Consider the following 17,151-nt stretch of genomic DNA (forward strand, 5'->3'; position numbering starts at 1 on the left):
TGAAGAAATTAATAAATGAATGCAGAAAAGTTGGCTGATTTTTATGGAGTCGAGGAGTGAGCGATGGTGTGGTCCCTGCCTCCTTCATACGCGTTCATTTCATACGCGTTCTACAAATAAAAAAAAAGTGTTCATCGATTTGAGGTCACTGCTGCCATAACCACAATTGATTATTGCTTTCATTCTCTAGGACTCGTTAATTCGCTCTCTACGATCGCCGACATCACACGCATGAACAATGTCTACTCGCTATGTCTTCTCACCGCGAAAGTAGGCTCACGTCAAAGCAAATGTAAGGATCTGTATATGTGTTTACCACGGTTGAGCTTCGACTTGTGGACATAAGGTGTAAAAATTCAATTTCTTTTATTTTATATGTGGATAAGGCTGAAAGATTCTAACTCTGACATCAGGGACACGACATAAAGTTTCTATAGTATAACTGTACGCACCTCTCCGGACACTACAACTGCCAAACCTCCTTGGCAACGTCCAGTGGAAATAATCAGCGTGGTATTAACCAGGATGCACCGAGTTTCTTAAATCTACAGTTGAGAGCTCTAATCTAACTCTATCAACGAAATAAAACTAAAGAAACTTATCACAGATACTAACAGCTTCGTTTGTCGACAGCGCTTTGGCAGCATAGCGGAAGCCTACCTTTGAAGAAAAAAATTATAACAGAGGACGAGAGTGCATGGTAAACCCACTGCTAAAAAAACAACGGTGAACAATTTTATGTGAAAAATACCTACCGCATGTAAATCTTCCTTCGGCAAAAATAACAAAATATCACTATGCAGTGTGCTAAGTCATTTTTATAAAATATAGAAAGTCCGCTAAGTCCATTTTATAAAATATAGACAGTCAGCTGAAAGCTACATAACTGGATTACGTCGAGAAGCGCGCGATTTTAGCACAATGTGGTGCAACCATCACCTCTACCCCGACTTTCTCTGGAAATTTATATTACAAATTTGTGCCAAAACCATGTCTTCTGTCGCATTATTATCGTCTTATGAAACACCCACTATAATATGTGCCAATATTTTTGCGCTCGTCAACGGTAGTACAGCATCCAGGAAAAACGAAGCCTCCTTTCTTATATGCAATAGCAGCAGTCAACATCAAGTCTCCGCCGGAGTAAAGAAGCGGAGGGCGGTCAGCGAGTCAGTCTCGACATAGAGCGCTGTCGTTTCGCTGCCCGCCTCGGGGTTGATATAAACGGGTGGAGTTCGCGTCAGCCACACGGCCAATGAGGCGGCGCGTAAAGGAGAGGCCAGGGCTCGCAAGCAGGAGCAGGTACCAGAGAAGCAAGGGCCGCCGCATCCACGCAAACGGAAAGCCTTCAAACACCTCGTATAATTGTTTCGCATAAAATGAAATTCTGCCAACACAGGAGTTTCTCCGCCACGTTAAGCTCCAAGCCCAAAGCAATAGCAGCAGGTGTCATGTTTTATTTTTTCTTGTAAGAGATATTTATTAAAAGCTCTTGGCAAGGGGTGGGAGGGGTATAAAAAGAAGGAAAAGCAAGCACTAGGCCGTCCTTTCCCCAGTAGAAACATACTGTCACTACATTTATTCCCCAGACATTCCCGTTGCCGTTTACCTTGTTCACTACTTTTTCTTCTTTCCAAAAAAAAAATAACAATGGGTAGCGCGTGCGCGGATCAGGACAGACAGTGACACGCGAGTCCGGCAAGTCGGTCCCGCGAGCAGAATTCCTTAGTGGAGAGGCAGCCGGGAAAAAAGAAATTGTATCCTCTCCAAAGGTCATGTTAAGGGAGGACTCCAGCTGAAATCCGACTTCAGCTCAGCGTTAAAACAGCATCAAAACTGTCTTCGACATTCGTACTCCTTTTGCTCGTTTTGCTCCGAATTTTCCGAATGCTTCTGAAATTCCTTCTGTCACTGTATATCGCAGACACAGCATGTATTGGTTCCCAAAACGGATTTTCTGCTGCATCGTGATTATTACCGGCTCGAAGACTGCGTTTCTGTAGCTACACAGTACCCTTCTGGTGAGAACACTGTCACGTATGTCTCGAAAATGTCATTAAAACGGAGTGCGACACGTCAAAAGGAAAGAAGCAGTCACAAGATGAAAGGCACTTTTTGTTCATTCTTCTTGTCGATGCGTTGTTTACATGCCTTCAAGATTCAAGATTCAGTGAGTTAGGGTGACGACAGCGTATACGGTCAGAGTGGTTACGGCGTACCGCTTAACGAGGCAAGATCACTTTTCTTTGACTGCATGCGTATAATGCTTTTACGGGTTCCATTACGTCATTTACAAGGCATACACATGTACAGTCGCGGTCGAAAGTCCTGAGGCCAAACGATTTTTGTCTCAGCCGCAAAATAAAGCCATCTCGCACCATGAAAACTAAAGTGCCGTGAAATGCTACGCCACAGTTTATTGCTGGAATCAGAAATCATTTCCCAGCATTTTAAATGTCCGTTGACATTTAATGATGTCGTGACGGCTTCATTTTTCGACTGAGATTAAAATCACTGGGCTTCAGGACATTTCACCAAGACTGCACGTGCATGGTTGAATCGGCTCGGGCAAAAAGTGTTCAAAATGCCGCCACTTTTGCTTTTTTGTAACGCAGACGCAAAAGGACGTGATGCATGAGAAAAGTTAAGTCGAGCTGATCAACCTGGCGTGTCATACTGTGTCATTATCTTTTGCTAATCACGAATTGTTTTAGCTTTATACTTTGTTTCTTGAACTTCAATAAATGGTTCTGGAAGGCAGCAGGCCTGCTTCATATTGTGCAGTTCCCCACGCAGTTATTGCAGTTTATAGTATATACATGTTGTTATGATGATCTACAGTAAAACCATTAAGACATCTAAAGAGGGGAACTGTGTTGTTATCAGCAATGGACACCTTGAGAAGACCGTGTACCGTGCTGCCGTGTGCGTTACCGGAGTACCGGGATCCCTCCCACCGGCAGTGCTCCTGCACTGATTTGTCCTAACGCGGTGGGCATGCGCTTGGCTGACGGGCAGGTAGCCCTATCTTGTGCCCTCAAGGCGAGTTGCCACGGGACGAACCAATCAAGTGCGTCCGCACTGGGCGGAGGGCAGCCTCACGACACTCCGGTATCGCAAAGGTTGTTACGATGGACGGCATGCTAAATTTGTCTAATAACGCTGCAGCAACTCGTGTAATGGAGCAAAGTGAAAATTCAACATAATGCAACTTTATTTTATTACTCCGATGGTATAAAATTGAAGCCAGAGCATCGAGTGCCATAATTTAGTTCGTAAAATCTCTTCATTTTGCCTTTCTCCAGTAGTTGCATGTAATTAATTTTCTCGCATACATTACCAGCAAATTTAGTGTGTTCTCTAACAGATCGCCACTTCTCTAAACATATCCACGACTGCACTGCACAGGTCACTTACCGTCACCCCCAATTATTGTACAGAAATCAACGGTATATACGTTGATGTCAATACATTATACAGATTTATCCTCGCCCTCTTCTTTGAATTCCTTTCACCACGTCTTTGTGGTTTAAGGAGGCATTTGAAGACGACTGTGTGGACGGTGGGTGGAGACTTCTGGAGTCTTGATAGTAGTAGATAGAAGCGTTTGAACGGTATAGACGTTAGTAAATTCGGCTATGAACGGGCGCTCGTAGATAAGAAACTCACCTTATGGCCCAAAGGGTTTATGGAAGATGGGGGCTTCCCACGCCAATTTCGGGCACTTTTTCAGATAATGGGTGTGGTCATGTTAAAGGTTAAAAGGAACAGAGCTATGGAGTAAATCGGAAAGAAATAAGCAGGCAGGTTAGAGGTACAGAAGCAGAGACCTCGGACTCAACGGCAGAGCTCTATAGCCTCATTGAACCCTTCAGACTGGTTAAAATGTGAAGAGGGACAGTACAGTGCGCTTACGAATATGCGCACGTTTATCTGCATTCGACAACTTCGGTACCTCGACTATACTGCTTGTCTGTACGTCCGCTGGAAAGCAATATGAACCTGTGCTAATTACTCACGTATCCCAAAACTATAATTTGTCTTTAACTTGTTGAATGGCGTTTTCATTACAAGGAAAGAAGAGTTTTCTTTTTTTCTTTTGAGTACCCCCTGCGGGGTCTGCTGTCTAATGCTTGTTCGTTTTGTTCCCCCGCAGCCGTCCGGCTGTGCGGGGAAGCCGAGTTCCGGTGCATGACCGGGGGCTGCATCTCTCTGGCTTGGAGATGCGACAAGGACATCGACTGCGTCGATGGCTCGGACGAAGGCGGCTGCACAGGTGAGCAAGGGTGCAACTGCCTCATTATGCGCGACTCCCTGCGTTATTTATGCAGTGCAATTCACTGACCCTGTCTCCCAAAGCCTGCGCAAGAAGATGGGCTAGGCCCTCTGGGTGAATAGAAATTGACGAATAGAGTCTCCATTGAATTGATAACGAGACATATCTGTTTAAAGCAACAGTTCCTAGTCTAGGCTCCAATTTTCATAAACAGAGAAAGAGGCAAAAGATTTGCCGCCTGAAATCTCTTGCTACTTTTTCATCGTACTTGCCTCAAACACAACCTCTTAAGCTCCTGCAAACCCGTGCAATACCTATAAGAACAATCTTTCCGTCGGGAGCCTTCTGTTTCACGTTACGCATCAAAGCATTGCTTGATGGAGTAACTGGAAGAGTGCTCGCCAATAAATAGGTGCGCCAATGAATAGCAGCTGGGAGAAAATTGCCCTCTCAACTTCCCGAACTAATGCCCTCTTCACACCACCCTCCTTCTTTTAAAAAAAAAAATATTTTGTTTTTTGCACCTCTAAATCAATTACACTTCTGACGTCGGAAACGAGCACTAAAGTTGACGCGGTCTTTCATTTCATGGCCCATCTCTATTCTTCAAATCCAACCGTTTTATTTATTTTGAAAACCATGCAGTTCCCATAAGCTCCCCGCCTACGTGACGTCGATTGTTCATCCTGAACTATTCTAGTCGCATCGGAAAGGCAACTTTATACCACTTGCTGAAAAGAATTATTTCTATAGCACTACCCATGGTTTGGTTTGATTTGGTTAGGTTGGGTTTGGTTTGGTTTAGTTAGCGACTCGGGCTATGTGAGACACCGTAGTGGAGGGCTCCGGAAATTTCCGACCACCTGGGGTTCTGTAACGTGCACTAACATCGCACAGCACACGGGCGCCTTGCTTTTCGCCTGCATCGAAAAGCGGCCGCCAAGGCCGCTATTCGATCCTGCACCCTTGGGCGGAGCAGCAGAGCGCCCTAACCACTGCACCACCACGGCGGGGCGTGTCGCACTTCCCATAGGCTGATAGTGTGCAGGAAATGCGAAATGACGGATGGTTTAGAGTATAATGAGCTCCTAATACAATTAATTGAATTTTATGCGTTGACATTGTTTACAGTTACACAGAGGTTAATATTGCTTAGTGTCTTATGTTCAGGGCTGATCGCCTTCCATCATTGTACTTGTTTTAAATAGATACTTGAACCTCTTTATTTTTTGAACTCTATGCGTTAATAATCGATTTTTCACGTCTATTGCTCTTAAAATTTTAGCGGGTACGTGTCGCTCATATTTTATATCCCTGGCGTCTCGGCACGTAGATGACCATTTTTAATAACATCCATGCAACGTTTCCTTGATCATTTCGATGTACTTTACCTAACATTGCACTGTAACTGGGATTGGTGCCTTCTCTATTATGTTTTAGTTCAGCGTTTCTAGTTTTACTTGTTACTCTACATGCAGTAATATTCCTTGAAATCTGCAGTTTTGAAATAAAATATTAAATGACATTTCATATTTTCCACCGCAGAACTTTCGGGCGAAGCCAACATGAAGCGTAAATTATTGCTTATACTTTTAAAGCAGTTTTTTGCGTCAAAATATTATTATCCGGAAACTTGCATACAGAAATAGAAAAAAAATATCAAGGAATTCATCGGTAAAATAAACAGCACGTCGCTATGAGTCTTGACATAAAATAGTTCATTTGCTCGCTTTCTTCTTTCCGCGTGTCTAATTTGACTTACTCAACGAGGCATTCTAACTCAATAACCACATTCGCGTTTCCTGTTCGCTTTGCGAGAGCCGCTCCATTTATCACTAATGGTCAGAGTAGCAACCGAGCTGATCACGCCAAAGAGGTGGAAACAATAAAATAAGTTAAGAGATTAGCTTTCAAACGTAAAAATGACGCTAAGAAAGAGGGGAAAAATTTCGTATGTTTGTTTACCGTCCCATGTTTGTACAGCTGTAAAGCATCGATTGGATGACATCGTAACCAGCAGCAGAAGCAGTCGGGTTAGGGCAGCTGTAGGAGAAGTAAACAAACAAACGAAGGCCTGTCCCATAAATCTCCAATCGGCCGTACCGGCGCCACTCACACACGCTGAGGAAATTTCCTAATCTAATCTGTTTGTCCGACTCTTTGCCCCCGTCGGCTATGGTCTATCGCGCTGTTTCACGTCATCGCTTATCGCTTCCTTTTATGCGTCAAACTCGTCCACTTCAATGTTATGATTTCCGCTCGGATATCATTAAGCAGAGGCGATTCCTTAATGCACTTAATTTTCTTTCTGTTTTAACGTTGTCACTATGGTTCCCCTTTTCATACCTATCTTCCCGTTCCTTAACCCAATTTTGCCTTGTGTTTGCTTAACATTCCAAGCTTGGGCTCAAAGATAAGTGCTGACAGCCCACTTATGTTACATAGTTTTGTTTCGAGAAAGATTCGAATGCTGCTGTCCGTACTTCAAAGCTTGGCCAAATAGGTTTTCATGTGCTGTACTTCTGTTATTTCCGTGCCATGGTCCGAATCTTCAGTCACCTCTTAACCAAGATGACCTAGAGGTACCCCCCTTACTACTGCAAGAATCTCGCAACGTGTGGATTATTTTTTTTTTTACATTCAGCAAGCTCGTGGGTGCTACTTTTTATTTTCATTATATGTTGCGTGATATCTTTGCCCGTTCAGCAGCTCAGTCGAGCGCTAGAGTTGGTGCTCGGAGTGGAAAGTAATTTATTTATGATACGGTTTGCTGGTAATCAGCATTGCAAGAACAGCTGTTAAAGACAATTTTCTGGGTCTCTGCAACAGCCGCTATTGCAATTACTACTAATGTGCTATGAATAGGGCAACAAGCCAAACCCAGGAAACTGCCTTTAACAGCTTTGCTATAAGAGCAGTTTCCTGGGTTTCGCTTGTTCCCTTTGTCGTAGTACTATAGACGTACTTGAAGTAGTAGCTGTAGTGGTACTAGCTTGTAGCAGTAGCAGTCTAGCAGCAAAACTAGTAGCACTAGTAGTAGTAGTAGTAGTAGTAGTAGTAGTAGTAGTAGTAGTAGTAGTAGTAGTAGTAGTAGTAGTAGTAGTACTGGTAGCAGCAGTAGTAGTAGTAGTAGTAGTACTGGTAGCAGCAGTAGTAGTAGTAGTAACAGTCGCAGTAGTAGTAGTACGAGGAGGATGCGGAAAAGGGGTTTGCTGCAGAATTAGGTGGGTGCGGTAACAGTGGAAGAAAGCTCAACCGAATGGCTTTTGATTTCAGATAAATATTCCATGAAGAGTAGACATAAATACTGCCCAGTGACCTCGCCGTCTGCATACTAATTTCTACAGGTAAAGACTAAGCGAAGGGGAAAAGTGTTAGGCTTTTAGTTGTGTGCTTTATGTCTAGCTGAAATTTCGCACGATTTTCGATATCATCAAAAGTTCTTACTTCACCTACTTTATACTAATGCGTGAAAACTCTCCCCACTTTTTCGAGAACCACATTTTCTGTCAGATTTGTAAAACATGTCAAGTGGCGTTAGCTCGCCGCATACAGGCATACGGTGTCCCAACATGTTTTTATGCTTACACGAATTCTTCCGGCACGCCTTAGAACAAATGATAACACACCTTAGGACTGTTGCAAAACGCTCTATCTACAATAAATTATCATTTCAGCCTACATCACTTCGTCTACCCTAGATTAACCTTTCAGCCTATAGAAATTTTCCCTTAGATAATATCCTTCGCAGGCGATACCTCTCAACATTTGTGGAAAATCTTACCTTATAGAAAAGCGGGTTTTTTCTTTTGTCGATCCGTAATTGATCGAAGGGGGAAAAAAGCACTTGCAGTGCATATCTAGTTTATTCTCATTAGAGGCTCGAATGTAAGTACGTGGCTGATGTATAGAGACCAACGATTGCCTGTCATGCGGCTTGCTGCTTACGTGCTCTTCCCCGCCAAGGTTACGTGAGTCAAACGCAATAATCACGACTTTCGACAGGCCCAAAGAGACGTTCACCCTGTTCATACATCTACGAACTGCCCTAAATGACAAAGATCGAAGTCTTCACATCCGACGGCTACCGGCGAGAACGCTTATCATGCGCGCCTGTTTCGTGCGAGCGATGGCGTCAGGCGACATGACGTGTGCCGTGAGAGATGAACATACGCTCGATCGGTGCCTCCGCTTCGCACTTAGTAAACAGCCTCACTCACAGTCCCGTCCATGAATCAAATCTGCTTGTAATTTTGGCAGGCTACCACGAGAAGTTGCACCATCAGCACCTCTCATCATGCAGTGCAGAACAATCCTCTGTAATACGCGATAATAACAAGTTGCGCTCCCAGCTCTTCCTTGCAGGCACACGAAACAAGCAATGCGTTGATCGCCATATAATTTATATTTTATTATTTAGAAAAAGGCATATCGAATCACTCTGAGGCACATTCTTGCCCATCTTTGATGGCCAGACTAACTTGGCTTGCGAGATAAAGAGGTGTTATACACGAGGGAGGCAAAGGAAAGCTTAAAGAGTGAACTATCCATTTAGGGGTAAATCGCGATGTTGTTTTGGGAAGCAGCCGAGCCTGCAATGTTCCTTATTATCATCATCATCTATCTGATATATCTGATATATATATATATATATATATGCTGAAGGGCAAAGCCTCTCTCATACATCTCCAATTAGCCTGCACTTTTCGTGTGCATGGAGATTAATCCTCCGCAGATACCAGGTTATAGAGTGAGCCGAACGGTGCTCTCTCAACCATCCCCACACACGAGTAGAGCTGCTGCGCGCACTCAACTTAGTCAGGAGAACACCACTAGCCTCAAGGAAAGCCTCAACGTTCATGAAATGGACTTAGGCACACTGCACAAAATAGCTTGTAACAGCGTTAATCTCATATAGATTCTACATGCCTTTTTTTCATGGCTGCTGGGTGGAGGTCATAAGTTTTAATGATGAACATTTTATTTTGTGGTAAACAGTAATGGACCTACAACATTTCTTACGTATACGAGTCACTGCCTCTATTAAACTGCTGTTCGGCCCAGTGTTATGCGTGTTGTGCAAAGTACTGCACACGTGCTGATTCCCCGTGGTATACGTATACCAGCACTTAACAGGATAGACTGAGAAACTTTTTTACGAAATGCGAAGTGAAATCACCGCTGAACGAGCATCTCTGCCATGGCTTATACGGCGTGTCGCTTCCACCGCTTGTATCCAGCCTGGTGCGAATGGAAACAATGTTCAATGCGCGCAGCGTGCCGTGAAACGCCGACCTGCGTCATTCGTGCAAGTCTAAAAGGAAAGGCCTACTTCGTTTTGTAACATCGCGTAAGCTACAAGTAGGTGCTTCATCTGAGCCTAGCAAGTAGAACGACTAGCATACATCGAACATTACTTTAGGTGAACAGTAGCTTGTTAGGCCTGTTGGCGCACTGTAATTTGTTCGGAACAAACACGCGCAAGTCAGCACTCTTTGCATTCTTTGTAGGTCGTTGTCCCATCCGCATTTAATTTGCGCTGCTAGACAGTTTGACTGCATTTAGCCATGCGAATATAGCAACAGGCGCCGCATCTCAAATGAGCACCGACTCAGTATACATTAGGCCTACCTTTACACAAATGAAAAAAAGGTGTGGGAGCAGCGCTAATATTCGTACTGGGGTATGTAAACGGAGACAACCGATTTTGAATGAATAGCTGAGACGTTAGGATGCGCATTTGAGTCAGGGAAAATATCGAGTACCAACTGCTCTGAAATCGGAGTTAGCTCGAAAGGCGGGGCACTAAGAGCGCCAAGCCTCACGGGATTTCCAGCACCGATGAAATCCAGTGCGCAGGCTGCCAGGTCAGCTAAAAAGACGAACATCCACTTGAGTGAAAATCCTCCAGAAAGGCAAAGCCGCACACTGTGCAGCCTAATGGGGGTTGCCGTGAGAGCCACGCTAGAAGTAGTTGCCGTCGGGGGAGAAGAGTGCAGCAAGATGAGAGGTATGAGAAACTTATTGGCCGTTACCACGGCAGCCACCTGCAGAGGTTGATTACCGGAAAGAAAAGATTATAATTACCGTGGTATATTGAGGATATAGGAAGTTTAGGGAAAGCGCAACCAGTTGTGGTCACGGAGGGAAGATGTGAAGGAACGTCACCGTAGAAGGGAGAGGGCACGGAGACATCAGAGACACGCGTATGCGGAGGAGTAACTCCTAGCTAAGATGGACGAAGGTTTAAAAGAAAAATCATAGCGCTCTTCTCCAGGTTAATCAAAAGGTGTTGTCAGTACTTGTGTAAAATTCCCTCTGGTATTTTTTATTGCTCTGCCTACTTGAATAATTAGTCGACATCAACTAATTACCTTTTTTAAAATACTGATCTAATTGCTTTGATGAGAGTAGGAAAGTTACCGAACGCCACGAAAATAGTCTAGCCAAGGTGTTTTCAACGTTGCTGCCTTAGTGTAGCCCACTTTATCCGCAAAAATTAGAAGCCTGCGAAGTTTAAAAAATACACGCGACAGCGGACTCCGTGAGCCCGAATGCGCTGCTATTACAGCGCTCTCATGCTCCATTTGATAAAACGCTGCCGAATTCGCCCGTCGTACACCGCTCCCGACAGCTTCGATTTTCTGCTGGTCACGAGATAATAGTCAAGAACGCCTAACAGAGCGCTTCTCTGGTGTGTTGGTTAAAGGCCCACTGTCCACCCTCCGGTCGACATTTTTTTTTTTTTTTTTCCGCAGTGGCTGTGAGGCTTCGTCTCCACAACGCAAGGCCGCAAAACGTTTTTGAAAATAGTAATTAATAAGGGAGTTACAGCCACCGCAATCAACCGATTTTGCGCTTCCCTCTCCTTCCGTTCCCTATCAGATGTTTTTTACTCTCCTGCCCGGTCGTCTAACCTCCGTAAGCCATATTCCCCTTCCTCCTCCGCGTTTGGCGGGATGTGGGGCGTCTTTTGGAGAACGTCACTCGCGTACGTCATGAACGTGAACTGTAGACGAGCGGCAAGCAGTGCGTGTGCGGTAGGTTGCGCGAAAGAAGAGAAGGCTGTAGAAACGGCATAGCACACAGAACGGACTCTGAGCAGGAGGGTGGTGATGGTGGTACTCTCCGCGTGCGCGAAAACGAAACGGGCGAGGGAAAAGCGTGCAGCAGCGAGCGGTGGACACAATTAGTGATGTACGCCCATCCTTCTCCCGTCAGTCAGCTAGACGGACCAATGGACGTCGTTTCCGACAAATACATCATTGCTGCGGCTCGACGGGCCAGCGAAGGGAATGGGGAAGCTGGCTTCCCGAAGGAGAGCATGACAGAGCTCTGATTTGTATTTTCGTTGCTTTGCGGCGCGCGTGTCACTGTAGTATTTTGCACAGACTATCTCCGGTACACGATAGAAGCACTGAACTCCTTTGCTTAAGACGTCATACCCTGGACAGTGGCCCTTTACGCCACCGATCTCCAAACCAGCAGCAACGCAAAGTTCTTTTGTGGGAATCACAGAACACAAATATTTGGCCGCACTTTACTCACTCGCATATGTAAGCTCTGTAATAATGGCACGCGGAGCCCGCTGTTGAGCGGCATCTTTTAAAATTTGCAGCCTTTCATTTTTTCCAAATATGGAGGAATACATTAAGGACGTCTCGTCAAAACCTCCAGCGTTCGACTGTTTCTATTGCGCTCGACAAATGTATTTATTTAAATCTGAGCGTTTAAAGCAACAATTATGAAGTTAATTAGTTAATGTCCAAATATTATTCAAGTACGTAGATTGAAAAAAAATTACCGCTATTTAACTCTACTTGCACTTTTTTATAACGAGTGAAATCAGCCGCCGCGGTGTTTGCGTATAGCTCCTAGATGTTCGACGGTTTCATTTGGTTCTGGGCCGACGGATTAATGTTCTAGCACATAAAATATCAGTGAGTACTCTACATGAGTCCCAACAACTTTCACTTGATTTCAGTTGGGGAGAACGCTGATGTTTCCTTTTTTTTTTATTCTTGGTCACCGTAGGTGGCAAACCATGTATATCGCTGTTACGCCTTGGCATGATCGTTCGACGGCCTTGTCAGTCTCTCTTGATGTCGGTTCGTAGCCTTTCACTGGCGTGTTATTGTACTTGTATGAAGTATCTGTTGTACTCTCTCTAGACAAGAATATAGAATGTTGTCTATAGGGTCTCTCTCGATCATGAAAGTTACATGACGTACCGTGTCTGGTAGAGCCATGTAATCAAATACCAATCAGCCAGTGGGAGAGTAACTTTTCAAACCTCACACAGATACGTCTAAAAGGGACGTTGTCTGACATACCGTTAGAAAACATATTGATCAAAAGCCAACCACGAATCCATTTTTTTTGTTTGCTTCATTCCATGACTAATAAGTACACCGGTTGATGCACAACCTACATGTTGGAACATGCCGCATAACACTTCACCTTTCTTTAAGGCGAAAACCTTTATCGCCTCATCGTTGTTAGCAGTGTCACGCTTTTGCGGGAGCTCTGATTGGTCGAGACGGGATGACGTCATGGAGGTCATGGACACAGCACCATCACAGTAAGCGCGAATGCGTACCTTATATGGAAATATGGTAATCAATAATTAATTACTAATAATGACTAATTGACAAATTACTGATTACTAATCACTACATAATTATGAATTATTCAATAGCGACTAATTAGGCTATACTTACTCATTATTAATCACTAAATACTCTATAATTACTCATAATTAACTAATTAATAACTGCAATCAGTGACCCTTGCGTAATTATAAATTAATTAATATTTAATGCTGCGCACCCGGTAAAATCAACCACACAACAGTAAACGTAGAACTGCGAAGATACAAGGAGCGCGATCTCGTCGCTGCCAAGCGGAATTCACTGGATAAATGCACAAGCAGAATGTTAAAGAGTAGTCTCTAGCTTTACTCGTAGCAACATTCATCGCTACATGCGCAACAGTCGCGTAGAAGAATGCAGTACTCAGGCTTTCGCCTTTCATCACTTTAGTCGTCAAAGTCTCCTCGAACTTTTCTTTTTGTGATTGCCAGCACGAAAAACAACAGCGTAATTCATTCTGATTGAGTGAAAACTAAATTTCATTGGCCACTAACACCCTTGTTTTTTCCCTTCCGTTTATTTGTGTTGTTCTCGTCGTAGCGTTCACATCCAACCTGTGCCTGGCAGAAGACTTCCAGTGCCGCAGTGGCCGATGCGTGGCCGTCACCTACCGCTGCAACGGAGACAACGACTGCGGGGACTGGTCCGACGAAGAAGGCTGCGGTGTGTATAATAGACTACAGAGCACCGCGAATAACGCGAAGCAGAATTGTTGCCCCTAAAACCACTTCGTAACGCAAACGATATTATTATATGACTTCAAAGTTTTAAGCAGTGTATTTGTAGTATTTCAATTCGCCTTTACGCTTTGCCTGTTGTCAAATTAATCGCATCATAATCAAACTGTGCAAATAAATTACCCTTATAGTCATTAGATCGGCTGGCATTCTACTGCGAAATGCAATGCCGCGAAAACGAATCAGTCCCTGTTTACTCCCCCTTCAGAGCACTCTAGCAACGGCGGCGATCACCTCTTGTGATGATCGATTTATTTATTTATTTATTCATTCATTTTGACGGCAGAGGGCAAGAGTGCGTGCCAAGAGGGCGAGTTCCGGTGCGAGGACGGGTTCTGCATAAACCTGGACTGGAAGTGTGACGGAGACGCCGACTGCGACGACCACTCCGACGAGCGGGACTGCCCTCCGCGCCAGTGCGCGGCACACGAGTTCCAGTGCCTGTCGGGAAAGTGCATCCAGCTCGAGTGGCGCTGCGACGGCGACTTCGATTGCTCCGACAACAGCGACGAAGACGGTTGTGGTGCGTGTTGGCCTCTGTCCTTCCACGTGCCGCCTCCTGAAAATTCCTTTCTTCATTTTCTCTAAATCTGGTAGCACTGCTCTAGCGTGAGCGTAGTCCGTGATTTACTGGCGCTTTTATCATCGTGCAGTCAAAATCAGTGCGAACATACTTATTTCGAGCCTATAAACTATCCTGGTAAAGTGCCTGAAAGAAAAATGAAGAATTATCCGGATTCTTGCCGTTAGTATCGCCCACACCACGGAAATTTTATATTGTCGGTGTTCTTTCAGCGGCTCGAACGCCCTAATGCTGACGCAGGCTACGAGTGCCTATAGCGTTTCTCTTCACCAGGTGGACACGTCAAAAATAAACTGTTCTTACGTGCGCAGTGCTTACGGGCATATGCCCCAGATTTGTTCGTGCCGGCTGCAGCTTATTCTTTAATGCGAGGAAGTTGCAAAGAATGTCCCTACTCAATACTCCGAGTAAGCCGGGGTCTGCAGCGCCAAGCGAACGCTCTCTGTTGAGTGCTCTGCGATCTATAGGAGATCAAACGTTCTGCGATGTCTGTTCGTCATCCACTCGCCTTTTAGGTTAGCTGATGCGGGGTTTATGGGGGTGCCATGATGGAGGGCACCAGATTAATTTCATCCACCCGGAGATTTTTTTACTTACATTGACGTCGCATAACACAGGGGAGTTTGTTGCATTCCGTCTCCATCTGAATGTGGTCGTCGCGGCAAGGATTATAAGAGACTTTACCAACGACGCCGCAAATTTAGCAGGTTCGTACAGAAGCTTCCAAGGACGGCGCCACGCCGACTGCACTTTAAAAACGAATAAGCTCAAAAGGGAGTAAAAAGGGGTAAAATGTCATCAAGCGCACTTAATTAGGCCATGAAATTGCCGCCAAACTCGGGGATAGATTTTCATTGCTATAAGTACAGAATATCGATGGTCGGCAACAGAAGCTGACTTTTACTACAAAACATGATAATCTCTATCACTTAACGAGATTTTAAACGAGGTTTCTATCTTTTTTGAACTGCTAACCTCATAAAGTCTTGTCCTGTCACTAAACCTCTCCTGCCTTTGATATAATTGCATCAGATAAATATAATTTGCGGAGGGGAATACACCTATGATGTAAACCATATAGCACTGCGTGTGTTTAGTAACGAAAATCCATCCCGGGGCTCGGAGAGAATGTGAAGCCCTTATAAGGGAATGCACTAGGGGACTTGCTACTTCATTTTAACTCCCTTGTAGGGTAATTTGTGTTTAGAGATAGGGTATCTGTCCGATGACCATCCCCTAGTGTGTTGTCAGTGCAGACTGATTACTGAGATAGTATGTTAATGGGTCACATTGAATTCTGTGTAGCTGTTTTCTGGTACACGCGGTTACTTTCTATTTATTATCCTTTTTCTGTACTTATAGCATTCGTTATCTTCTCTGTTAATTATTTCGTTAATTTTACGTCTTCGTTCTTTTTTAGCATGGCCACTAATGTGGTTAGTTCTGGGTGTTGCAGTGCTTATCACGCTACAAAATTTTGACCTCAGGCCCACTGCTGTCTCTAGCAGCCAATAAATAAACTACAAATAAAATAATGTGTTCCCTACCTCACAAATGAGCAGTAATTGAATATACCACTCTGTGTGCAATGAATTATAACGTGACAGTGCTGAAGCCGCCTTCAAAATAAATCCGGCGCCGCGCTACATCATGAGAGAAAAATCATGAGCGTGCCTCTGTATAAATGGCAGGAGGCATCACCCGGTTCTGATTGGTCGCCTGGTTGTGTGGCGTCACGAAACCACGTGACATGGTAGCTCCATTTATATGCAAGGGTAAGATGTGACTCGGGCCCGCAAGGTTCGGGTCCCGAGTCAAACACGCTACCCTTAACCCATATAGGCAACTTTGTGCAGCATGATTAAGGCGGGGCTTAACATCTATGTCGGATGGTATTTCTCATAATGTGGAAGCTTGCGACTGTAAGTCAGTTAGTAGGTGTGAATTATTACAAGTAAATATTAGTGATTAGTAAATTGATTATTATTATTATTATTATTATTATTATTATTATTATTATTATTATTATTATTATTATTATTATTATTATTATTATTATTATTATTATTATTATTATTATTATTATTATTATTATTATTATTGATAATTAAGGGATTCACAACAGCCGCCGCAGCCGAGAGCCATTAACAGTGCTTCCACACTTAAAAGCGAAGCTTACGTGTCCTCTTAATTCGTTTATGCTATAAGCCTAATCGTGGGGTGTACATATTCCATTGAATTTTATGCTTTAAACCTACATTTTATGAGCTGTTGAACACTAGAACTTAGATGTGCTCAGCGCAAATATAAAGCTTCATTCTCAAGCACTGAATACATTAACTTTGCTTTTATTATCCGTAGGTGCACCTACACATGATCATCAGCTCAGCCATCACTTGAAATCCAATTACTAAAATTTGGGGCTTCTTTCCAAACAAGCCAGTCATTAAAGCGAGCGCTGCACTATTCGGCCCATTTTTTTGTAGTTAAATAAGCTGCCTTTGTTCGCTGGCTCTGCATGGCGCTATAGAAAGGTGTCAGTACAACACCGCATGCCCAGTTACGAGTGACTCCGCCGCTACGACCCCTTAATTTCTTTAAATCTGCCTGCATACGCTTAGTCCGCAAAGGTTGGAAAACAATGGCTACCTTTCCCAATTTCGTCTACCCTCAGTACTTAAATATGCAGCGAATGCATTTAGGAGGGCAAGAAGGGAATGTTTGAAAGCACTCCGTCTCACCTTTTGTGCAGAAACGCAGGCCCTTTCGAGACGCTTTAGGCTAATTGCGTGTTTCAAACCTCCGGCCTCTTTGCCTCAGAGCAATAGCTTCTAAGTGTTCATTAGAAGCTGAGTGTGAAATGGTACGGAGGCCTTTCTTTGGAATGGGCTAATGCAAACAAGG

At 44.1% G+C, this 17,151-nt stretch overlaps 1 protein-coding gene across 1 annotated transcript in view; it reads left to right on the forward strand.

Moving 5' to 3' along the window:
• The window catches only part of Lrp4 (LDL receptor related protein 4), a 193,005-nt gene that overhangs the window by 76,282 nt on the left and 99,572 nt on the right, over positions 1-17,151 (forward strand). Inside the window, exons 4-6 of the mRNA XM_084602336.1 lie at positions 4,157-4,276; positions 13,468-13,590; positions 13,951-14,187. Coding sequence (XP_084458462.1) covers positions 4,157-4,276; positions 13,468-13,590; positions 13,951-14,187 — 480 coding nt within the window. The remainder of the gene's footprint in view (positions 1-4,156; positions 4,277-13,467; positions 13,591-13,950; positions 14,188-17,151) is intronic.

The sequence above is a fragment of the Amblyomma maculatum genome, chromosome 4, assembly GCF_055883805.1.
Source record: "Amblyomma maculatum isolate TAMU_Amacu chromosome 4, ASM5588380v1, whole genome shotgun sequence".
Classification (NCBI taxonomy): Eukaryota; Metazoa; Arthropoda; class Arachnida; order Ixodida; family Ixodidae; genus Amblyomma; species Amblyomma maculatum.